The sequence below is a fragment of the Salmo salar genome, chromosome ssa06 (assembly GCF_905237065.1).
Source record: "Salmo salar chromosome ssa06, Ssal_v3.1, whole genome shotgun sequence".
NCBI classification, from domain to species: Eukaryota; Metazoa; Chordata; class Actinopteri; order Salmoniformes; family Salmonidae; genus Salmo; species Salmo salar.
In genome coordinates this window covers 71898059-71924655 of record NC_059447.1, presented here as the reverse complement: position 1 = coordinate 71924655, position 26597 = coordinate 71898059, and the positions used below count along the sequence as shown (strand labels likewise).

At 44.4% G+C, this 26597-nt stretch overlaps 1 protein-coding gene across 7 annotated transcripts in view; it reads right to left on the bottom strand.

Annotated features, from left to right (window-relative positions):
* Nucleotides 1-1437: 1437 nt before the first annotated feature.
* The window catches only part of LOC106607985 (SAM and SH3 domain-containing protein 1), a 316859-nt gene continuing 291699 nt past the window's right edge, over nucleotides 1438-26597 (bottom strand). For all 7 annotated transcript variants that reach the window (XM_045720952.1, XM_045720953.1, XM_045720957.1 and 4 more), the window contains 10 exons: nucleotides 25682-25756; nucleotides 25385-25528; nucleotides 20538-20670; nucleotides 19508-19677; nucleotides 19001-19210; nucleotides 17034-17184; nucleotides 16754-16882; nucleotides 8364-9469; nucleotides 6070-6201; nucleotides 1438-4212 (listed from right to left, as the gene is read on the bottom strand). In XM_045720952.1, coding sequence (XP_045576908.1) covers nucleotides 3952-4212; nucleotides 6070-6201; nucleotides 8364-9469; nucleotides 16754-16882; nucleotides 17034-17184; nucleotides 19001-19210; nucleotides 19508-19677; nucleotides 20538-20670; nucleotides 25385-25528; nucleotides 25682-25756 — 2511 coding nt within the window. In that variant the 3' untranslated portion in view covers nucleotides 1438-3951. The remainder of the gene's footprint in view (nucleotides 4213-6069; nucleotides 6202-8363; nucleotides 9470-16753; nucleotides 16883-17033; nucleotides 17185-19000; nucleotides 19211-19507; nucleotides 19678-20537; nucleotides 20671-25384; nucleotides 25529-25681; nucleotides 25757-26597) is intronic.

Sequence of the window (26597 nt, the reverse complement as noted above, 5' to 3'; positions counted from 1 at the left end):
TTCAATTACCTAAGGGGATTCAAGCCCACTTAGTCAAAACAACTAGTGAGTGGACCTCCAACCTTCACCTGTCCAAGTGTAGGTGTGAGTGTGTAAACGTTCCCTTTCTAGCGTCTCTCTACTCCCTCTACCCCTCAGGCCTGCAGTAAGGAGGCAGGAGGAATGTAAAGCCACACAACCTGTCGTAAATCTCTCCCTCTAACTGACCACAGCTTTCTCCGACCACGTGACCAGATACAACAGTCTTCTGGTGGCAATCATCTAACAGCTGGACCCAGATTGAGATAGTACACTGAGACAGTATCCTATACAATAACATTCACATTCTGGTGACAGACGTAGACAGACACTTACTGTATATTGGTCCTCTAACTCACTTTTAGTGATAGCAGCTGTATTGTAGTCATAGCAATGGTCTCTATTTGAAACATTCTAACCAAAGCCATAAAAAGCATGGGTATAAACACAGATCTAGAATCTCATTCTATTTCTATGTGTATAAAGAATAAAACCTTTTCATTGGCATTTAAATTCAACCCGGGTTGGGCAGTTAGAATTTGGCCCTAATTTGAAAGGCCAATGGAAACGGCATGGCCTCAAGAAGATGTTTTGTGTTGGGGGTCAAAAGAGGGGGGGTCTCCGCTCATACAGGAGTAATAAAGGCCTAGTTCACAAATTTTGTGGAAACTTTTTGTAATTTCTTATACTTTTTTAAATTTATTTTTTATCCCTCAGCACCCCTAACACCCTCAGCACCCCTACCTCCCATGGCAATGGAAACGGGGGGGTTAAATGTGTTCTGGAACCTGTTTGCTTGTGACAGGAACAGTGTTGTTCCAAGCCAGGCACAACTACACACAACAGAATGCATTCTATTTCAAACCCCTGGTTGGGAGCTACTTGGGAAAATCTGCTGGATAGGGGATTCCTGAATTATGACCGGCAGACACTGATTGCACCCCCCCCACACACACACACAAACACACTGCAACCCCGCCCCCCACCCTACACACTTATGGAGAGGGCATGAACTCATTGCGCCAAGCAGACATCCATGCCAGGCAGCCATCCATGCCAGGCAGCCTTGGGTCAAAAGTAAATCAGATTGTTCTTCCCTCTCCAAACCGCAGAGAAATGAAATTAGCCTCTGCTCTTATTCAGCAGACTGATCCGTGTTGGGATCCAGAGAGTTTTAATCAAATCCAGTCTGGTAATGCAATGCCTGTTATTGTATACTGAGACTTATTATCCGCACATAAAATGAAGATTAATATAAGAAATTCAGCAATCACAGAACAACATGTGGTGCAGGTTTAAGGTGTTAGCCACAGTAGTCAAATAGTCCAATAACTCTCACTGCCCACACCTCGCATCAGACAGAAGTGGTGAGTTTGTGCGTCGTGTGTGTGTGTGTGTGTGTGTGTTAAACACAGAGGATGGCGATAGCGTTTTTATTATGTTTCAGAATGACAAATAGTTAGACATCATTTTTTGTTTCAATACACCAGAATATCTCTATAGACAATCATTAGCTAGTTGAAACCAAATTAAATCATTTGTACACTTATATTTTACAATAAACACTGTAGCTTTTCACTGGCTAACGCAATTTGCAGGAAGGTATTGCTATTTGTATAGTACAGCTAATAATTACAATTGATATGAAAAGCCCCAAAATAAGTTATTTAAATACCAATTACATATACAGAATGTGCAACTCTTGTTAACCATTTCATATATGTAATTACGTTTTCTGTAAGACTGCAAAAGTAAATTGGAAGTTAAGTCATTGGAACAGGTTAATTCATGAATTATTATTAATTACATTTGTACATTGACTTGGCATTGGGAACTATACTAAGATAAGTAAATACCAGTATAACCCATTCAATCAAACCCTTTACATTACCTGAAAACAAATGTCTGCAGACAGACTTAAAGAACATTTTGCCAATTTTGCTTAAACATTTTTTATTTACTTTCTAAAGTGCATTTTACAGTGACAGTATTTTTTACATCTTAAATTTTAGGTATTTTTGTTTCTTTAAAAACTCCCCCTACAAGCGTCTCCCTAGCTAACCTGGACCACCACTATGATTGAAGAGAAAAGGCATCAAACTTCTATCGAGTGTCCACTGCAAAAGCACCCCTGTGTTACACCACTCTGCAAACTTGTATTATGAAACCCGAGACCAGGGATAAGACTTGAATATTGTTTGCAATATGAAGTACTTCACATAACTAGAATGACATTAGGTAAGTGGATCCACTCACACCGGTCTTGGACTAGGAATCCACTGCTAGGGACTCACAGGTCTGGTCTGCTGGTCATTGAATGGAGATTCAGTACATTCCCATTCTCATCTGTACTCCCTGACTGTGTCTCTCTCTAAGACACTCCCCTTCTTCTTATTCTTGTTCTTGTTCTTGTTCTTGTTCTTCCAAGAGGCTCAGACGGACATGATAAACCAGCTGTTAGCTGGGTCTCTGTGGAACAGCAGTAGCCCTCCTCTTTGCCCCTCCTTCTGAGTGGATCATCTACATCATGTCTCAGTCTGTCTCTGTGGTCTGCAGTACTGAGCTGGTCTATGGCTGGCTGTTGAACACGGAACACTGTGTTTAAATTAGACTTCATGTGGATCAACATCTGTGCTTAACAAGAACAGCAAGGACACCACCGACAGAGCTATGTGGCTGTTAGCGTGTGTGTGCATGTGTGTGTGTCTTCTACTAACAATCACTGTCATTACAAGCACATTCAAAACATATTGGCCCGGTGAGGCTTTGAGGAATCAAGCCTTAGTCAAAGATGGGGGTTGAAATGCCTACTGTATTTATAATGCTGAGTACATGAATATGTATTAATCTAATTGTTTTTTTTTACATAATGGTAAGGCAATTTAAAATGAGCCTGGATAGATATATGGAGACGATATTGTCTGCAAAGAAAAGCTGATCTCCCATGGAAGATTATTCGAGCGGTACTGTGTAGATAGTCTTGTTGCAAGGACCTACATATTGGAGGATTACATGCAACCAAGATATGTTTTGAAATCTGCAATATAATCTGAAATACTGTATAAACTCATGTCGAGATCTGTCTGACTGTTTATACTTACAATGACTGACATTCAGACTTTGACATTCCACAAAGCAGACACACAATACTTATTGAACACATACTGTAAAAACACCTTGAAATTAAAATATATGGTACAGTATATTACAAAAACACTGTAGCATGATAGAAAATAAGGATTTTAAATCTTAATATAACAGCAATGTTTGCCTATTTCATGTTTTGTGTTATTTTTTGTTGTGTTAACTGCAATAAACCATGATCTCCAATCTACTGTAGCATTTAGCAATGGGATTAACAACAAAGGTGAAATCTGCACATTGAAAGAAATTGCTTTGGCCAAACTACATCCTCTTACTACTCTAGTGCTTTTCTCTTGCACAAGAGTTACAAATCAAGCACTTCTGAAACAGAAAAAAAACATAATTTAGTCTTTAAAAGGAGAGTTAAAAAAAAGAGTCTAAGAAAAGTGTGCTAATTTCCTCAAAGGCAGTTCTCAGTATTTTAAGACTGGGGGGGGATGTTTCAGAAGGGAAGGCATCTGATAACTGTTCTCGGCAGTCGGAACAATCTCACCGTAAACATCTGAAAGAGAGGAATAGAAAGAGAGAGAGACAGATTGATAAAGACGGGGGCATAAGAACAGGTTGCTGCTCATAAGTCTCAAGCGTTAGCTGGGCTGCAACTGCAAACCACTCGCACTCCGTAGTCCAGTCAAAAGTCTCAATAGGTGTTGGAAGCTGTGCTGTGGTCACTTTCACAGTTATTCAGTTCTGCATTTATTTGCAACTGTGCTTTAGTCTCAACTGTGTCAACTGTGCCATAGCCGTTCAACTGTCCCAGTTACACCTGCATGGGCTCCATTGTCACAGTTACGACTGTCCGACTCTGTGTGCGCTGACCAATCGGGCCTCGCTCACAAGTCTACGGACGTGCCTCTCGTCCTGCACCCCCGCTTCCCACACACCGCTCTCTGTGAGAGAGGACACACGTCCCAACGTGTCATATCCTGCAGCTGCCATCGGTGTGGCGTACATGGGTAGGCCGATGGACACGAGCCAATCAGAGACGGTGCTCACGTGACCTGGGGAGAGTGGCTTCCTGCACATCTCTGTCAAACCTCCAAATGGGATCTGAGGAATACCGGGAAAAACATTTAGGAATTTAGTGTAATAATCGTAAGTAAAAAATATTTATTCATAAAACATAGCAATGACTCCGTCTTAACCTTTCCTGCAGTCACATGACCAAATCGCCCTCTAGTGGCCTCACGGGTGGAATGTTATTCATATTTTGTATAATTTCATAATTGATAAATAAATAAAAACACACTCTGAAAATCTGGTGTTTCTATGTCAAACGGTTTTATTATATTTCAGTCTTCTGTGATATACATCGCATTGGAAAAATATTCAGACCCCTTGACTTTTTCCACATTTTGTCAAATTACAGCCTTATTCTACTATGGATTAAATAGTTTTTCCCTCTCATAAATCTACACACAATACCCCATAATGACAAGGCAAAAACAGGCTTTTAGAATTTTTGCAAATGTACAAAAATAGAGAGTCTTGTTTCTCATGGTCTAAGAATCCTTTAGTTGCCTTTTGGCTAACTCCAAGCAGGCTGTCATTTACTGAGGAGTGGCTTCGTTTTGGCCACTCTACCATAAAGGCCTGATTTGTGGAGTGCTGCACAGATGGTTGTCCTTCTGGAAGACTCTCCCATCTCCACAGAGGACCTCTGGAGCTCTGTCAGAGTGACCATCGGGTTCTTGGTCACCTCCCTGACCAAGGGCCTTCTCCCCCGATTGCTCAGTTTGGCTGTGCGGCCAGCTCTAGGAAGAGTCTTGGTGGTTCTAAACTTCTTCCATTTAAGAATGATGGAGGCCACTGTGTTCTTGGGGACCTTCAATGCTGCAGAAATGTTTTGGTACCCTTCCCCAGATCTGTGCCGCAACACAATCCTGTCTCGGAGCTCTACGGACAATTCCTTCAACCTCATGGCTTGGTTTTTGCTCTGACATGCACTGTCAAATGTAGGACCTAATACAGACAGGTGTGTGCCTTTCCAAATCATGTTCGATGAATTGAATTTACCACAGGTGGTCTGCAAACAAGTTGAAGAAACATCTCAAGGATGATCAATGGAAACAGGATGCACCTGAGCTCAATTTGGAGTCTCATAGCAAAGGGTCTGAATACATATGCATTTCTGTTTTTTATGTTTAATCAATTTGCAAAAATTTCTAAAAACCAGTTTTTCGCTTTGTCATTATGGGGTATTGTGTGTATATTGATGAAGATTGTTTTTATTTTATTTAATCCATTAAAGAATAAGGCTGTAACATAATAACATCTGAAAACATGGAAGGGGTCTGAAAAACTTTCCGAATGCACCGTATATAAAGTGTAATATTGGGATGCAAACTCAAAATGTAATACATTTCAATTCTATATCTAATAATGTTGACATACTGTTTTACTCATTTCATATGTATATACTCTATTCTACTGTATTCTAGTCAATGCCACTCCAACATCATTTATATATTTCTTAATTCTGTTATTTAACTTTTAGATTTGTGTGTATTGTTGGATACTACTGCACTGTTGGAGCTAGGAACACAAGCATTTCGCTACACCCGCATTAACATCTGCTAAATATGTGTATGTGACCAATACAATTTGATTTGTTTTGGTAGAGGTGTCTTCTAAGACCATATTTGTTTAAGACTACCAAGAAACACTCTGATTTAGCCCACTACAGTAAAAGCATGTACTAAACACATCATTAGAGGAAATGAACAGGTGCTAACTTTGCCCTGGTCGACTTTTGTAGGTATTTTCTTAAAACTGCATTGTTGGTTAAGGGCTTTTTGTAAGCATTTCACTGTAAGGTCTACACGTGTTGTATTCGGCACGTGACAAATTGACTTTGATTTGAAGACCATGTAAATGCTTATTGAATCTGTCCCATAAAGTACTCACAGCCATGCGGTGCTGCTTGCGGAGCTGCTTGACGCGAACCTGGTCCATGTTGGAGGCCACATCCTTCACTGGCTGCTCCAAGTCCTCACTGTAGCGCTGCATTAGGGGCTGGGGGATACCACACCGACCATGCTGGCGGGAGAGAGAAATGGAGAGAGAGAGAGACTATGGATGAGTGGGGAGAGTAGGAGAGGGACACAGACAAATGCATACACACAAACAAACATGCGCACACGCTTACACACTTGAAAAATGTTGGCATGAGAACTCATGCACATTAGGAGAAGTGGTTTCCATTGATAGAGACCCTATCCCTGTGGGCACAACAACTCAATACTGATACTAAAACCCCAAACCATGAAAACCCCAAGTAACCATGACCTGAAGTAAATCTGTAATAGATCTGGGATGCTAGGCAGAGAAAACTTAAGCCCATATTTCAAAGGGCTAGTGGAATTCTCTCCCCCACAGCCTATGCCCAGATTAGACAAGCCAATCAGAAACCATAGTGACTTCTCTCTCCGTTTAAATAGAAATGTCTGTCGGCCCCAGTCAACACCATAAAGTCACATATCTAAACACAAAATGCAGACTGTACTGTGCACTTTTATTGACTACGGTCACAGTGTTTGTCAACCTAAGTCTCTACAAGAACTGAATGTTTTCGAACAGCTCAGACAACAGGGGCTGGTGTAGGAGCTAGCTCTCTCACTTTATTTGCTCATTTAAACCTTATGAGTCTGGAGAGGCCCAGTTTCTGTCTGTTCATGAGGGATTGAAGTAGACTAATAATGTGAAATAACGAGTCAAAACACTGGCCAACTGACGAGCCCATTGGCTGGGAGATAAGCTCAGAGACAGACAAGCAAACGATGCGGGAGATCCCATAACATGTCATAGGTGGACTAGACTAGCCAATGGTTGCCATGCAAGAAGAGAGAATAAAAGGGAATTCAGTGGGGTAAAACATTTAAAACATGCACACTCTCTCTCTCTGTCAAGAGCTCCAGACACCTGGAGTCATAGCCAGTCCAGGACAACCCAGCCAAACTGGACCGGAGGCCACTCAGGGTGAAGGAATAGAGAGATGGAGGGTGTATGTAGATGTAGAGCCACAGCCAAGTGTCCTGTCTGACCCTAACAAAGCCCTTCTCCGAAGACGGCACCCCTAGTGACTGGACAGTGTCTCTGCACTGCAGCATTATTCCTCATTAATATAAACCCAGCTGTAAAGTGCAGTGCTGTAGTCTGTCTGTCTGTCTGTCTGTCTGTCTGTCTGTCTGTCTGTCTGTCTGTCTGTCTGTCTGTCTGTCTGTCTGTCTGTCTGTCTGTCTGTCTGTCTGTCTGTCTGTCTGTCTGTCTGTCTGTCTGTCTGACTCTGGCCCCGGCACAGTGTCTGACTGTATAATAACCTCAAACCGCCTGCCTTCACTGAGCTTCAGCCTCCTACAGAAGATTTTCCCTTCATTGTCTAGATCTCTCTCTCTCTCTCTCTCTCTCTCTGCCCCCTCTTTTTTTCCTCTATCTTTCTATCTTTCTTTCTGCTGTATGGATACCAAAGCAACCCACTGCTACTGTTGACAGGAAGCGAGAGCCATATAACAGGATACAGAATCCAGTCTTGTTATGTCTGAGTGCAGTAATCAAAACGCAGAATCAAAAAGCCTTGACGGCCAGGAGACAAAAACACAACCTCTAATGCTTCGAATAATGTATTTATTGACCTGGAGTGTGTCCTTTAGTGGATTCCTACACTGACTTCTAATGTACTCTCTCACAGAGTGGGCCAGTGGTCCAATCTGCACTGTTTATTAGAGTGCTTCTTTCATTTCTTTAGTTGTGAGATGGTCTTAATGAAGCATACCCACATCTACGTGTCCTGTATAACCCCTAGCTGTGACAAACTGGCCTGTGAGTCTGAGTGAGGATGTGGTGGTTGTGTGTGTGTGTTCTACACAGTAATAACAGGAACATAACCATAGTAGCAGACTGTGGTGGATGTGTGTGTGTGTGTGTGTGTGTGTGTGTGTGTATTCTACACAGTAATAACAGGAACATAACCATAGAAGCAGACTGTGGTGGATGTGTGTGTGTGTGTGTGTGTGTGTGTGTGTGTGTGTGTGTGTGTGTGTGTGTGTGTGTGTGTGTGTGTGTATTCTATACAGTAATAACAGGAACATAACCATAGAAGCAGGCTGTGGTGTATGTGTGTGTGTGTGTGTGTGTGTGTGTGTGTATTCTACACAGTAATAACAGGTACATAACCATAGATACAGGCTGTGGTGGTAACTGACTTTGTCTGAGTAGGGTTCCTCTGTGAGGTCGATGCCCTCAGCCTCCAGTCTCTGCTCCAGCACGCTGTGGAGATCGACAGCCATTTTAGCATAGGACACCTTCCTGGCCACCGCCATCTTGCCACCACCGCCCTGGATCTGAGCCTGAGGGCAGGCCGTCTCGGGCAGGTCAGACAGCCAGGGAGGGGGCACGGCTGGGGGGGTGCCTGGTTCCTCTGGCTCTGGACAGCCGGTGGTGGTGGTGGAGGCAGGGGAGGCTGGAGAGGTGCTGGCTGGAGAGGGGGAGGCAGGGGTACTGGAGGCCTTACTGGGGAGGGTTGGAGCACTGGGGCTGCTGATGACAGGGCTGGGGGGATGACTGTGGGTGGAGGTATAGGAATGAGTGGGGGAGGAGAGGACAAGGGAGCGGTGGCGTATCCCATTGGCCAGGCGCTCCTTGGATTTCTTGACTGGAACGGGAGGGGGCACTGGGGGCTTTTTGGGGTGAGTCCGGATGCTCCTCTCTCTCAGCTGGGGTCCAGGAGGGCTGGGGAGCGGGCTGGGGCGGGTCTCCTGGGGCTGGGGAAGCGGGGCGGTGGGACAGGGGGGTCTGAGGGGCAGCTGAGAGGGCACAGGGGGTTGGTCAGAACGCCCTTTAGGGCTCACAGCACTCCCTCCATTCTGAGCCAGTGATGAACCCCCATCTCCATGACCCTGGAGGCCCTTCACCCTGCTGCTGTTACCCGACTTGGAGACACCTTTAGAGGGCTTGAGCTCAAGGCTGTAGTCCTTCTTCTGGTCGAAGGCCTGCTCCCAGTGGAGGTCCCCGAGGGAGTGGGATCTCTTCCAGGCCTGGGGGCCGGTAGCCTCCGGGGGCCCGTCCAGGTCCTCACAACTGCGGCTGGCCGGCATGGGGGTCCGGGTCCGGAGGTGGCCCTTCCTCAGCCCCAGCAGGCTGAAGCCCCTCAGGGTGGGCTTGAGGAAGAAGTGCTTTGTGAACTTAGCTGTGCGCTCCAGCTTGCTCTGCTGCAGGGCCTCAGTGGACTGGGTCATGGGCAGGGTGGGGTAGTCTGGGGACTGGAGGCCCGCAGAGGAGCGGTTGGAGTGAGATGTCTTCCTGCTCTTGGCTGAAACACAGTAAAACATATCCCTCTTAATTTTAGAGCTGGGAAAGGTTGCATAAACATATCCCCAGACTTTGAATTAAAACAGATTTAGGATAGGGACAACAAAACACTACCCTCTGTAGTGGGTTCTGTCACAATGGGTCACTATGGGTTCTGTGTCATTTGTACAGCATTTTTTTATTTATCACTATCAGCTGTGAATGTGAACTTCCTCTAAGAGGACATGTGAATCTGAAACAACCCCGTTCACACACAGAGGTTTACAGCAGTGACACTGAAGTGTTCCTCTTCTGTGGTTCAGCCTCTGACCCACTACGGCCTTACATCAGAATGTTGATCATGATTGAGAGTACAGTTGGACACAGGGTCATGGGTTATCTGTCAGTAGAAAGCATGAAAACATGCATGTTACAGTATAAATCCATATGTCATACTGCATATTCTACTTACACCACATGTTTATGTGGGTATGACATAGCTAAGACAAAACTAAAATGTGTTACGGTGAACTAGCTAGAGTAATAACAACAACAAGACAATTATATTTTTGTGATTATAGCCTTATGAGTGCAATACTGCCAAGTGGGGGAGATGTGGAGTATTAGAGCTGGGCGATATGGACAGAAATCCATAGCAAAATGTAATTTACTGAATTATCATGATAACGATATATAGAATGATATGTTTATAACAATGTGCACCACAGTATTTATTTATATTACCATTAAAACCCTACACCTTCCAGTCTTTGCGTTAAGCTAGTTAGCATTATCTGGCGATACTACCTCTTACTTCCTTCATACTGGACGCAGAGACATAAAAACGCTATCCACGAGTTTATCTGACTCTGGGGAAAATCCCAAACTATCCCTTTAACAATCACCCATATTAGCAAACGTACTTCATTTCAAACTTCACTTTAACCCTGTAGGTTATTCATCGTTATGAACGATATCAGCAAAATGTCCATGATGGTCAGTGAAGATTATTTTCAGTTTATCGTCCCAATTCTATGGAGGACTATACTCTCTTATTCCAATCCAGATGGTGCTATTATCATAATACAATTTCAGACGCAGGTATAAAAGTAGGAGGTTAGAGGCCAATTTACCATCATGGCTTATTGGAACAACATGAACAGCTATGTAAAAAAGCACTAGATTCCATATGGCAAGCCTCATGCAATAATGAATAGCGAAATGACATCACACACATCATACACAAATCAGTCATTTATCTCTACTAATTTGGACAGCATTAAAAGATTGATGCAGATTGAAGTCAGTCTGACGTCATTGAAGTTAATGTGGTGTTTCAATGTGCTTGTTACTGGCAATTTCACCCACAATGTTGCCTGATATTTGGCCTAGCTATCCCCTATCTCAGGCTAGCTTCCAATCATTTGTTTAATAGATATTTAAGACTTGCTATCAGGGCATAATAAATAAATATTGACCCCAAAGTCAGATGTCTGCTTTTCAAAATAAATCAATGTTTAAACACAGACACTCAGCAATGCTGATTCTTTGTGATAGTGGTACATTTGTAGTTTTCTCTTTGTCGCTCATTGTAATGTCCGGAGAAACAAGTATGACAATGCAAAGTGGATCACAGTTATGTAACAGTTATGCTCTGAAGACCATGTCCAACATATATATACAGTATATATACATGACAGGGATTTGGGCCTTGTCATAGGCCCATATAAATCCTTTGTGTCCGACTCGTGTGTATATATATACACACACACACACACACGAGTCGGACGCAAAGGATTTACTTCAGACACCCGACAAGGTCCACATCCCCGTCATTGACATGAAGAAGGGACGGAGATATCGGGGGACGTAGGTCGGGTGCCTTGTAAGGATCCCCCTCTACCATCAGTCCTATTAGCCAACGCGCAATCATTGGATAATAAAATAGTTGAGCTCCAATCAAGACTAACCTACCAACATGACATTAAAAACTGTAATATCTTATGTTCTGTTCTGCCTGCGGCTATGGAACCCTGACCTGTTCACCGGACGTGCTACCTGTCCCAGATCTGCTGTCCCAGACCTGCTGGAACCCTGACCTGTTCACCGGATGTGCTACCTGTCCCAGACCTGCTGTTTTCAACTCTCTTGAGACAGCAGGAGCGGTAGAGATACTCTCAAAGATCGGCTATGAAAAAGCCAACTGACACTTACTCTTGTGTTACTGACTTGTTGCACCCTTGACAACTACTATGATTATTATTATTTGACCATGCTGGTCATTTATGAACATTTGAACATCTTGGCCATGTGCTGTTATAATCTCCAGCTGGCACAGCCAGAAGAGGACTGGCCACCCCTCATAGCCTGGTTCCTCTCTGGGTGTCTTCCTAGGTTTTGGCCTTTCTAGGGAGTTTTTCCTAGCCACCGTGCTTCTACACCTGCATTGCTTGCTGTTTGGGGTTTTAGGCTGGGTTTCTGTACAGCACTTTGAGATATCAGCTGATGTAAGAAGGGCTATATAAATAAATTTGATTTGATGTTTCACTGAGTCGTGGCTGAACAACAACATGGATAACATACAGCTGGCTGGGTTTTCTGTGCATCGGAAAGATAGAACAGCTGCCTCCGGTAAGACAAGGGGTGGCGATCTGTGTCTATTTGTAAATAACAGCTGGTGCACAAAATCTAATATTAAGGAAGTCTCGAGGTTTTGCTCACCTGAGGTAGAGTATCTCATGATAAGCTGTAGACCACACTATTTCCAACAGAGTTTTCTTCTATATTTTTCATAGCTGTCTATTTATCACCACAAACCGATTCTGGAACTAAAACCGCACTCAACGAGCTGTATAAGGCCATAAGCAAACAAGAAAATGCTCATCCAGAGGTGGCGCTCCTAGTGGCCGGTGACTTTAATGCAAGGAAACTTAAATCCGTTTTACCTAATTTCTACCAGCATGTTACATGTGCAACCAGAGGAAAAAAAACTCTAGACCACCTTTACTCCACACACAGAGACGTGTACAAAGCTCTCCCTCACCCTCCATTTGGCAAGTCTGACCATAACTCTATCCCCCTGATTCCTGCTTACAAGCAAAAACTAAAGCAGGAAGTACAAGTGACTCGCTCAATATGGAAGTGGTCAGATGACGCAGATTCTAAGCTACATGACTCTTTTAGTAGTACAGACTGGAATATATTCCGGGATCTTCCGATGGCATTGAGGAGTACACCACATCAGTCACTGGCTTCGTCAATCGATGACGTCGTCCCCACAGTGACTGTACGTACATACCCCAACCAGAAGCCATGGATTACAGGCAACATCCGCACTGAGCTAAAGGGTAGAGCTGCCGTTTTCAAGGAGCAGGACTCTAACACGGAAGTTTATAAGAAATCTCGCTAGACCCTCCGTCGAACCATCAAACAGGCAAAGTGTAAATACAGGACTAAGATTGAATCGTACTACACCAACTCCGAGGATGTGGCAGGGCTTGCAAACTATTACGAACTACAAAGGGAAGCACAGCTGCGAGGTGCCCAGTGACACAAGCTAAAGGACTTCTATGATCGCTTCAAGGCAAGCAACACTGAAGCATGCATGAGAGCACCAGCTGTTCCGGGTGATTGTGTGATTGTGTGATCAAGCTTTCGTTAGCCGATATGAGTAAGACCTTTAAAGAAGTCAACATTCACAAGGCCGCAGGGCCAAACGGATTACCAGGACATGTACTCAAAGCATGCGCTGACAAACTGGCAAGTGTCTTCACTGACATTTTCAACCTGTCCCTGACTGAGTCTGTAATACCAACATGTTTCAAGCAGACCACCATAGTCCCTGTGCCCAAAAACACTGCCTAAATGTCTGTAGCCATGAAGTGCTTTGAAAGGCTGGTCATGGCTCACATCAACACCATTATCCAAGAAACCCTAGACCCCCTCCAATTTGCATACCAGATCCAACAGATCCACAGAGGATGCAATCTCTATTGCACTCCACACTGCCCTTTCCCACCTGGACAAAAGGAACACCTACGTGAGAATGCTACTCATTGACTACAGCTCAGCGTTCAACACCATAGTGCCCTCAAAGCTCATCACTAAGCTAAGGACCCCGGGACTAAACACGTCCCTCTGCAACTGGATCCTGGACTTCCTGATGGGCCACCCGCAGGTGGTGAGGGTAGGTAACAACACATCTGCCACACTGATCCTCAAAATGGGGGTCCCTCAGAGGTGCATGCTCAGTCACCTCCCGTACTCCCTGTTCAACCATGACTGCATGGCCAAGCACGACTCCAACACCATCATTAAGTTTGCCGATGACACAACAGTGGAAGGCCTGATCACCGACAGCGATGAGACAGCTTATAGGGAGGAGGTCAGAGACCTGGCAGTGTGGTGCCAGGATAACAACCTCTCCCTCAACGTGATCAAGACAAAGGAGATGATTGTGGACTACAGGAAAAGGAGTGCTGAGAACACCCCCATTCTCATCGACGTGGCTGTAGTGGAGCAGGTTGAGAGCTTCAAGTTCCTTGGTGTCCACATCACCAGCAAACTATCATGGTGTAAACATACCAAGATTGTCGTGAAGAGGGCACGACAACGCCTATTCCCTCTCAGGATACTGAAAATACTTGGCATGGGTCCTCAGATCCTCAAAAAGTTCTACAGCTGCACCATCGAGAGCATCCTGACTGGTTGCATCACTGCCTGGTATGGCAACTGCTCGGCTTCCGACCACAAGACACTACAGAGGTTAGTGTTAAAGTTTTAAACAAATCAAAATATATTTTATATGAGAATGCCATGAGTGTGCAAAGCTGTCATCAAGGCAAAGGGTGGCTACTTTGAAAAATCCCAAAAAATAATACATTTTAATTTGTTCAACACTTTTTTAGTTACTACATGATTCCAGTTGTGTTTTTTCATAGTTTTGATGTGTTCACTTATATTCTACAATGTAGAAAATAGTAGAAATAAAGAAAAACCCTTTAATGAATAGGTGTGTCCTGTCACGGATCCCCCCGGTACTGCTGCTCATTCCATTCACCAGCTCCGGAGGTCGACGTCACCGGCTTTCTAGGCGTCACTGAACTGGATTCATTACCACCAACCCCGGACTGTCTTATCTCAATTCGCATACCTAGTTCCCATTCCCCCTGATTTGTATGTTATTTATGTGCCCTCTGTTCCCCATTGTCCTTGTCGGTTATTGTTCCCATGTCCGTTGGTCTTGTGAGTACCTGTGCTTTGCTGTTTCGGCTTTCATGCTACGTGTATTGTGCACTTGTTATTTCGGGTCTCGTCCCGTGTAGCGTTATTACGGGTCACGTTCCGTGTAATTATTAGAGGTTTTAACCTCGCTCTTTTGTTTGGTTACATCCCTGTGTATTTTATATACGTGTTTGTTATGGGCTTCGTCCCTGTGCTTTTTCATGACATGTTGTATTTTTGGGTGAGTAATAAAACCCCCCCTAGTACGTATTCCTGCGCCTGTCTCCGATCACTATACAACATGACATGTCCAAACTTTTGACTGGTACTGTATACATAAACTCATAATGCATGCAGGAGGATGGTTAAGAGAGGTACAGATGTAGAATCTTAATTTGAGCCAGTTTGTTACAGCAGGAAAATAATCCCGCGTCAACAGAAAATGTGAATTATTATGTGGATTATAATTAATGGACATTTTGTAGGATACATTTTGTGGAAATGAATGGAAATTACAAAATGACAAACTTCCCAGTACATTTTAAACCACGACAAGTTTAAAATGTCCTGGATTGCAGGAAAGTTTCCTGCAACAGGGTGATCAAATTAAGATCCTACATCTGTATGGCTGTAGTAGAGAATTTATGAGGCAGAATAATGCAGATTGGATTATCATAGCGACTGAGTAAAGGCACAGTGAAAGAAGAGTTCATTAATTAAAACAGAACAGAATGAAAATGGAGAATGTACACTGAATGTTATGCAGCTGATGAGGAGTGTTAACGACTGAGATGGAGAAAAAAGAGACATGAAGAAAGAAGGAGGAGACATGAAATGAAGCAAGCAGGCCAAAGTAACTTCAATCAAAGAAGTGGTTTATTCCACAACTCAAATTTGTACTGTAGCAGATTGCACATCTTTTAGAAACGTTATGACACACACACATAGAACAGAACAGAGAGAAAACACAGACAGAGAAGTCAATGATTCAAGCAAAGGTTTATGAGTTATGATTGAAGATAACTCAACTGTAGGCGGAAAGCAAAAGTATTTTCAAGTTGTTATAACTATACACTAAACCTTCTCACAAATATAGATCTGAAATACACTTCCATAATTACAAAAGCTGCTTTTTTATATATATATCCACTATCATAAAAAAAAAAAAATGTAATCCAAGATTTTTGGGGGGTTGTTTAGGCACAATACGATCATTGTGTAACATGGTCACTATTAAAAATAAACCAATTTTTTTAAGTGACTTGAAATGGCAGGTAGAACAGAGATTGAGCCAGCACTAGGCTAACGGAAGGTGAGTGGTCCACTCCCGCACCACCTACAGAGCCATTCTACAGTGAATTATTGGGCAGTGACTTAATACTTTACGAGATCTCCGCTTTTACAATAACACCTTTCAAAAGAAACACTCCCTCATCGTGTCATAATCGGTCTGGTCTCCCAGCAACCACTCAACCTCCTGGGGCGGAGGATGAGGAGTAGGAGGAGGGGTTCTCTGTCCATTGTGAGATGGGAGGAACATCGGTACTGGGATTGAGTTGACCAGAGTAGTTGGGTGCATTTGAGATGTGGGGTGTTGTTCCCTTTGTACATAGGGCCCCATTGTAGGGTAGAGTAGTGGTCTAGGCCTGGGGGTTAGGGCCTTGTCCCTTAGGATAGGGCTTCTGCAGTGAAGACAGAGACAGCCTGGAGATGGAGAGAGCAGTGGAAAGAGAGAGTAGAGTGACAACGAGAAAAAGAAACAGAAAAAACAAGATGGGGGGGTGCATCTCTCCCCTCACTACGACACTACGCAGCTAGGTGGGGAGGAGGTGAGTGGGGGTGTGAAGTGGGTGGAGCTAGGAGACAGACATGGCGGATAAAGAGTGGAGGTTTGATTGACTGGCCTTGGTCCAATGGAGAGTGATGACGGACGGTTCATGTTAGAATGCAGAAGCATAGCATAGCAGAGGAGGTGGAAGAGGAATCATAGGAGCCACAGTCACTGTAGCGCTAGACTAGGCCCAGGCTAGGCTAACACCAGGCTAATCCCATTATCGGGAAGCTATGCTAGGCTAGTCATTACCATTCTCCAGGTTCTCATTGCTCTCATAGCAGCCAGAGTCACGTGGTGAGTCGCCCACCAGGATGTGGCCCTCTGATAGCAGCTTCTCCTGAGAGCCTGACAGGCCGCTCCGCTCAGGGTCGCTGCTGCCTACAGACACACACAACACACAGAAACCATATAGTCAGATATACAGAAACTTACACAACGATGTAGTGTAGGAATCATAGAGACAATGCAGTCAAACAGACAGAGCGAAAGGTTTGTGTGAGTGCGTGCGTGTGTGTCTGTGTGTACTCACTGTCATACTCCTGCAGTAGCTCCACAGCGGTGAGCAGCACAGCTCTGTGTTGAGGGTCTTTGATGTTGAGCTCATCTAGATCCTCCCCCTCCAGCAGCTTGAAGGTGTCCAGGTCCTCATAGCCATTAAACAGGAAGGTAGGCATGTGCTCCTGGAGGAGAGGAGATAAGAAAGAAGAGGAGAGGAGAGGTGAGGGGAGAGGAGAGAAGAGGCTCTGGTTATCTCATGTTCTGATTCCAGACTGTTTTTTCCTACCTCTTGCGTGACTGTAACTGTTATAAGCTAAACAGCTAAACTGACCTAGCACCAGTTTTCAAAGACACAGGCAAAATGTTAATCTTGCAAAAACACACACAATGAGGTAAAAGAAATTGACCAATGTGGCTACAGAAAAGGAGGGAAGAGTTGGGAAGGGTGGGAAAGAGAGGGATGAGGTGGAGGAGATTCTCTACCACACCTTTTACCACAGGCGACAAGGAGGATACACACACAATATAACAAGAGCACAAAGCTAGTCATTACACCCTGTGGTGTTATCTCTTGGTGGGAGGACACCAGAAATCACGGTCGAAAATATCACACTACACCCTCTGTGTGTTTCGGAACAGGCACAGCTAAAGTTAACATTTCAACCCATCATAATCGGTTTCCACTTTCAACAAGGAGATTGTGGAAACTGGTTCAGTCTGAAGTTTTGTCCAACCCACACATCTAAAGGGTACAATACACACAGACTGCATGTCACCACCGTAACCACGGAGACTTCCGTCCTTAGCTAAAAGTGACTTTCAGCTCTATTTCTGCTAAGATAAAGAAGGATGAGACAAAACCAAAGACCACTACTCTACACAGCCTTCTCATTTGAACGATCTTTGTCTTTCATGTAACATCCTAGCATATTTGAAGGTAAAAGCACATTTGCTCCAAGATACCCCTACAATCAAGTTGAAATGGAAGATTTCAAAAGAGAACACATAGATAAAAATATAGAAAAGATGGCTACTTCGAAGCGCACTCCACTTTGTCGTTGTGTTTTTAGGAACGCCCTGACCACAATGAGCTGTTTTATGTAGAATTAGTCAGCAAGGTTATTACGGCGTCTTAGTCTTGTTACTTTTGTTAGTCAGCTTTTTCTTGTCACTTTAAGGTGTACATATCCATGATTCAATCACCAGTAAACCTGCATCAGTAAATGTATCTGAACTCACTAACCAAATCTAGACAAAAAAACTTTTCCCTAGTTCTCCTTTTAAATAAAAGAGAAATCTAAATAAATACTTGCCAAAAACAGTCATTTATCCAGAGCGTGACATGAAACAGAAACAGAACAAGGTGGAACACAGTCTCAGTATAATGTCTTGGCATGGTCACCAGGTAATGGTGGGTTTAGGAGGTTGTATGTTTAGTCTGCTCTCCCACTCCCCGAACTACGTATGTGACGATGGAGATGACATGTGTACCTTGATGCACATGTACTGTATATAGTAGGATAGTAGTAGACTTATGGGAGGTCTTCAACCCTGTAATATAGTCTCTGTTCTGCCCAGGCAATGATAATGTACCGTTATGTTACTTATGTCCTTGAGTAGGGGAGAGCCAGGGACATAGCCTAGTGTGTAATCTGTCATGTCAGAGCTTCATCAGGCTGGGCTCATCCAGAAACAGCCCACCTACGGTGCTCTCTCCCTGGGGAGGCTGAGCTGCCTAGGCTGGGTGGTTGACAGAAGAGGCAGGGTGTTTTTTCTAGATGGCTGGGATATGATTCTGGCTGTAGGAGGGAAGTTGCAGGACTACTATTCACCTTGTACAGAACACCTTAGCATTGGTGTGTGAGGTTTGTATAGAGTTATGTGTATGTGTGTTCGTGTGCAATGTACAGGTGCATGTTTGTGAGTGTGTTAAACAAATGTGTGTGTATGTTCGCCCGTGTGCGGGTATGTAAAGGTGTGTGTGTCCAGTGTGTGTACCTTGAGGTTGATGCGTTCCAGCAGCTCTTCTACAGAGGTGGGTTTGGGAGGTCTGCCCTTCCTCCTCCTCCTCACAGGTCTCTTGGGCTTCTCCTCCTCCTCACTCAGCACGTCCACATAGATGAATTTAAAGGTGCCCACCTTGTTATTGAGCAGGCCCATCCACGTCCCCATGGGAGGCTTACTGATGATGTCGATCACATCCCCTTTCTGGAAGACACAAAACACATTTATGTGAGAAAACGCTAAAACTATCAGCCATCAAGTGTGTGTGTGTGTGTGTGTGTGTGTGTGTGTGTGTGTGTGTGTGTGTGTGTGTGTGTGTGTGTGTGTGTGTGTGTGTGTGTGTGAATACGGCGTGTTGAGGGTGTTGAGGGCGTATATGAATTCAGGGTTGTGCTTATGAGTCAATAAGTGTCTGTGTGTTGCCCTTCATTTGAGAGAGTTAGTACTGTAGGGACTGTGTGTTTATACGTGTGGAGGTGGAGGTGAGTAAGTGTGTGTTACCTTTAGTTTGAGGGAATCGGAATCGTAGGGGCTAGGGGTGAAGTCAGTGTGTACTCGCGCCCTGCCACAGAAGGGCCCTCTGTAGGGAGGCTCCTCGTCATCTCCATCCTCAGACTTAACACTCTCTCTGTTACTGGCTGAAGAGTCTGTGGTGCTGACCGTCTGACCACCTAGAACACACAATGCAAGGACCACACACGGTCAAACCACAGATATACATTTCATATCATCCAAATAGATGAATTCAATACTCATGTGAATTGAGTGTTTTGAAACTGAGCAAGTGAACATCAATTTATTTTAAATGAGAGAGTTAGATGTACTCATCTATTCACACAAAGCCAGATTATATGTGTGAATACTCATTAATAACAGCCTATCACTTGTAGCCAGTGTGTATATAACGTGCTGCTGTCTTCCCATAGATGTCTCTCTGGATGTCTGATCTGTAATGATGAATGTAGGAAGCAGAGAGAAAAGCCTTCCTATTTAATAATTAGCTTGTGTCTCAGCCCCTCCGGCCCTAGGGGCCTAGGCCAACACCAGTCAACAAGGGACAGACTCTCTCTCATTAACTAACTAACAAACATCAACCCAGCCCTCACAGACCTTAGTCTAACTCTAACCTCAAGACATGAGAGACAGATAGAATAATTATACATGTGTTCAGACAACTTATTTTCTATCTTTTTTTAACCTTATTTAACTAGGCAAGTTGTCTGAACACATGCCAGGGTAAGATCATGGTCCGTCACAACGGGAGAAGAATCTTTCACCAGATAGGACCAGATGATGTCACATGTCATCTCTGAACCCTCCAATGGGAGTAGGTGTGATTGTGACATAGAGCTATAACATAGAGTTCAGATCATAACAATGATGATGTGATGTATACTAGCTGACACAGCAGGCTTGATAAGTCTGTATAAGAATGTTGACAGAGAGATGTAATGACAGTGCCCCCTTGTGTCGCGCTTCGTGCACTGTCTTAATGTGTACTGTACCACACACACACACACAGGGTACTTACTCATGGAGCTTTGTCCACTGAGGGAGCTCCGGAGGCTCTCCACTGATCCTCCAGCCTTTAGCTTGGGTTTCTCCAGAGAGTCTGTGTCTGGCTGTGGGGACTGGGGGGAGCTAGGAGTCCCGTCTGGGCTCGACTGGAGGGTGGGAGGGGGTTGGGGCAGAAAGGTAGAAGTGGAGAGCAGAGGGGTGAGAGAGAGATGAAGAAAGAGATGGAGAGAGAGAAACAGATGTCAGCGTGATACAGTATCAGTCACATATTCTAAGATGGCGTAGCAGTGGGGATGTCTGTTTTGATTGTCTTTTCCCATCCCTTGTATATTTCGTTTTTCTTCGTATATATGTGTATAATTTTTTTTATCTGGTTTTTCCATCTACGGACTGAACATACTCTCCTGCAACCCGCCTCACCCAATGTGGTATGGATCTGCTATTTTTACACTTTTGAACCACAATCCCCTTCAGAAGCTAGCCAGCTACCTAGCTGCTAGCTAGTAGTCAGTTGCTAGCGTTCATCACCTCAGCCCAGGCAACTCCTGCCAGCCTGCACAGCGCGATATCTACCCAGAGCACATCGGACTGCTTTTCTCTACCACATCTCCGGAATCCTACCGCAAGCTCTGAACCTTTACTGCTGATCATCACAGCTAGCTAGCTGCTATCCGAGTGGCTACTCCTATCTAACGTCTCTGTCCTGAAGCAAGCACCAGTTAGCCTGGAGCTAGCCTCAAACTAGGCTCATCTCCCGGCTAGCCGAAGAGATTCCATCAGATAATTCCTGGGCTTCAATTCCTCTTCTGCCAATTGGCCTGGACCCTTTGCTGCCGACACGGAGCCCTGCCAATCCATCACGACTGGTCTGCCGACGTAACTGTCCGAGGGGATTTCAACAGACTCCCTCGTTGTGACATTCCCCTGAGGCCCATCTGCTAGCCCCGGCCTGCTAGCTGTCTGAATCGCTGTGCCTCCAGCTCGCCTAGATACTCACTGGACCCTATGATCACTTGGCTACACATGCCTCTCCCGAATGTCAATATGCCTTGTCTATTGCTGGTTTGGTTAGCAATTTTTGTCTTATTTCACTGTAGAGCCTCCAGCCCTGTTCAATATGCCTTAGCTAGCCCGTATGTTCCACCCCCACACATGCGGTGACTGAACCTGGCTTAAATGGTGCCTCTAGAGACAAAACCTCTCTCATCGTCACTCAATGCCTAGGCTTATTTCCACTGTACTCACATCCTACCATACCCTTGTCTGTACATAATGCCTTGAATCTATTCTTCCTCGCCCAGAAACCTGCTCCTTTTAATCTCTGTTCCGAACGCACTAGATGACCAGTTCTTTTAGCCTTTAGCCGTACTCTTATCCTACTCCTCCTTTGTTCCTCTGGTGATGTAGAGGTTAACCCCTGCAGCACCCAGCATCACTCCCATTTCCCAGGCGCTCTCATTTGTTTACTTCTGTAACTGTAAAAGCATTGGTTTCATGCGTGTTAACATCAGAAGCCTCCTCCCTAAGTTTGTTTTATTCACTGCTTTAGCACACTCCGCCAACCCAGATGTCCTAGCCATGTCTGAATCCTGGCTTAAGAAGGCCACCAAAAATCCAGAAATGTCCATCCCTAACTATAACATTTTCTGACAAGATAGAACTGCCAAAGGGGGCGGAGTTGCAATCTACTGCAGAGATAGCCTGCAGAGTTCTGTCATACTATCCAGGTCTGTGCTCAAACAATTCGAGCTTCTACTTTTAAAAATCCACCTTTCCAGAAACAAGTCTCTCACCGTTGCCGCTTGTTATAGAGCCCCCTCGGCCCCCAGTTGTGCCCTGGACACCATATGTGAATTGATCACCCCCCATCTATCTTCAGAGTTCGTACTGTTTGGTGACCTAAACTGGGACATGTTTAACACCCCGGCCTTCCTACAATCTAAGATAGATGCCCTCAATCTCACACAAACCAGGTACAACCCTAAATCCGTAACCATGGGCGCCCTCTTAGATATCATCCTGACCAACCTGCCCTCTAAATACACTTCTGCTGTCTTCAACCAGGATCTCAGTGATCACTGCCTCATTGCCTGCGTGCGTACTGGGTCCGCGGTAAAACGACCACCCCTCAACAATGTCAAACGCTCCCTAAAACTCTTCAGCAAGCAGGCCTTTCTAATCGACCTGGCCTGGGTATCCTGGAAGGATATTGACCTCATCCCGTCAGTAGAGGATGCCTGGTAGCTCTTCAAAAGTGCTTTCCTCTCCATCTTAATAAGCATGCCCCATTAACAAATGTAGAACTAAGAACATATATAGCCCTTGGTTCACCCCAGACTTGACTGCCCTTGACTAGCACAAAAACATCCTGTGGCGTTCTGCATTAACATCAAATAGCTCCGGCGAACCAATATACTCAGTCATTTAGGAAAGGCTAGCTTTTTCAAACAGAAATTTGCTTCCTGTAGCACTAATTCCAAAAAGTTTTGGGAAACTGTAAAGTCCTAGGAGAATAAGAGCACCTCCTCCCAGCTGCCCACTGCACTGAGGATAGGAAACTCTGTCACCACCGATAAATCTACGATAATCGATAATTTAAATAAGCATTTTTCCACGGCTGGCCATGCTTTCCACCTGGCTACCCCTACCTTGGCCAACATCTCAGCACCCCCTTTCACCAACTTCTCAGATAGAGTTCAGTGTGTCAAATCGGATGGCCTGTTGTCCGGGCCTCTGGTAGTCTCTATGGGGGTGCCACAGGGTTCAATTCTCGGGCGGACTCTTTTCTCTGTATATATCAATGATGTCGCTCTTGCTGCTGGTGATTCTCTGATCCACCTCTACACAGACAACATTCTTCATTCTGTATACATCTGGCCCTTCTTTGGACACTGTGCTAACAAACCTCCAAACGAGCTTCAATGCCATACAACACTCCTTCCGTGGCCTCCAACTGCTTTTAAATGCTAGTAAAACTAAATGCATGCTCTTCAACTGATTGCTGCCCGCACCCTCCCACCCGACTAGCATCACTACTCTGGACGGTTCTGACCTAGAATAAGCGGACAACTACAAATACCTAGGTGTCTGGTTAGACTGTAAACTCTCCTTCCAGACTCACATTAAACATCTCCAATCCAAAATTAAATCTAGAATTGGCTTCCTATTTCGCAACAAAGCCTCCTTCACTCATGCCGCCAAACATACCCTCGTAAAACGGACTATCCTACCGATCCTTGACTTCGGCGATGTCATTTACAAAATAGCCCCCAACACTCTACTCAGCAAACTGGATGTAGTCTATCACAGTGACCCGCCTTATCTCAGCTCACTGGTCACCATAGCGACACCCACCCATACCACACACTCCAGCAGGTGTATTGCACTGGTCATCCCCAAAGCCAACACTTTCTTTGTCCGCCTTTCCTTCCAGTTCTCTGCTGCCAATGATTGGAACGAATTGCAAAAATCACTGAAGCTGGAGACTTATATCTCCCTATGTATCTTTAAGCATCAGCTGTCTGAGCAGCTTACCGATCACTGTACCTGTACACAGCCAATCTGTAAATAGCACACCCGACTACCTCATCTCCATATTATTACCCTCTTGCTCTTTTGCACCCTAGTATTTCTTCTTGCACATCATCATCTGCACATGTATCACTCCAGTATTAATGCTAAATTGTAATTATTTTCGCCTCTAGGGCCTATTTATTGCCTACCTTCCTACTCTTCTACATTTGCACACACTGAACATAGATTTTTCTATTTTTCTTTTGTGTTATTGACTGTACGTTTGTTTATGTGTAACACTGTGTTGTTGTTTTTGTTGCACTGCTTTCCTTTATCTTGGCCAGGTCGCAGTTGTAAATGAGAACTTGTTCTCAACTGGCCTACCTGGTTAAATAAAATAAAATTCTCTTGAAAAAAATATTTAAAAAAATAAAAGGTAACAGTTGCTTTACTGAAGGTGAATTCACCACAGCCACTAGATGGCAGCGTGGCATGTAAAATAGCCTCACTAAAGTTAGAGCTCATCAAGTCTCCTACCTGCTCTTTCCAAGCAACACATTCATGACTAATTTAACCTTTTTCTGGGTCAAAGGACTGAAGTTCCAAAAATCTCTTCTGTTTATCTCTGAGGGAACAAGTTTGCAGCGAGCAGTCAACAGGTTGTGCCACTCCCAAGGCTTATTTAGTGTACCCTCTGACAGCCTAGATACCAGGCCAAAACCCATACTGTATTGTGATATGTGAATGTTCATATGGTATGAATGCCACACACACACACACACACACACACACACACACACACACACACACACACACACACACACACACACACACACACACACACACACACACACACACAAATGTCCCAGAGCCAAAGCCATGTCTTAGAGCTCTGGCCTAGCCTGAGGGATGCTTGCCTCACTGGATGAGCTCAGACCCTCCTAAACACACCCTACCCTCCACCTAGAGTCCAATCCTGGGCCTGAGACCAGAGTGTGGACAGCTCCAAAAACTTCCCAGCTGTGTGTGTGTGACGTCTGACTGTGTGTATGTGTGTGTCACACATCTGTTTGTGTGAGAGAGCTGGGTGTCTACTTTGTAACCAACAGAAACATGTCCACAAACACACACACACACACACACACACACACACACACACACACACACACACACACACACACACACACACACACACACACACACACACACGTAAAGCCCATAATGAGAGCAGAACAACAATGGGGAGAATTCAGTCAACTAGGATCAAGCGTTTTTATTCAATGAAACTTGAAATCTTTGTGAATTATAGGTTTGAGCGCCTGTATATTTGTGTGTGGGTGTGTGTACCTGTTCAGACAGTGAGCTGCTGTACTTCTTGGACATGCGTTTTCTCATGGTCTCTTTGACAGACTTGACCTTCTTCCCCAGAGAGATACGAGACGTGTTGGGAGACTTGACTACCTCCCGGTATACAGCCTCTGGATCCTTACTCTGAGAGAAGGAAGGAGGGAAGGAGGGAGAGAGAGGGAGAGTGGAAAGAGAAAACAGAGACAGAAAGAAATAGAGAAAGAATGTGTTTGAGTCCACATCTCTAAGCATTGCGCCCCCTCAACCCTGAGTCATCAGCAATGTGGTAGTACTTACATTGGGCTCTGAGCCGGCACTGACCACATGGAGTGACCTGTTGGACAGGTCAAACCCTCCAAAACTACATGTCCTCTGTTAAAGGGAGAGGAAGGAGAGTCAGAGAGAGAGTCAGAGAGAGAGGGAGTCAGAGAGAGAAAGAGAGAGTCAGAGAGAGAAAGAGAGAGAGGTAGGAAAGATTTTGAACGAGAGAGTTAAAATAAATTAGAATCTATTCAAATGACATCAACTCTCATCCATGCCCAGTAAGAGTCAAATCACAATGATTCATGCTTGGCGGAGTCATAATGGCAGCAGGTTGATTCAGGGCTGTATGCTATATATGGGTTTGTGAGCGTTATCGTCTGTCTGTACATGTATGTCATGGTATGGCCTCATATGGGACGGGCAACAGAAGTGACGTGATGTGAAACTCAAATGCATTTCTGTTTATTACATAAGGTACATTAGTTATTGTGTTATCAAATTTAAACGAGGTGTTTGATCATCCACTGAGAATTGAATGGGAGTCACTGTTATTCTGAAAATGTATGTTAATGGAAGCAAGCATAGAGTGAAATTAAATGAAATCATTTGGTTAGATGTGGTCACGCTGAAATATAACAAACTATGGCCCAACCCAACCATTCCCTTGGGTTTAATTACGATGGTAGGTTCTCTGGAAACACAAACATTGAGATATTAATACTTTTACACTGGGTCAGGTTATAGAAAGGGGAAGATTGGGGGGAGGTTAGGAGAGGTAAATTCTCACAGAAAATATAATGTATCAGACTGAGGGATATACAGGGGGTAATCTAGATTATCTCTCCATTTGATAAAGATAGAACCAGCCATGAGAGTATGAGGAGGTTATTGCGGAGGAGAATGATAGGTTGTTTTATAATTGAACTAGCTTTGACCTCCAGGCCTCTCT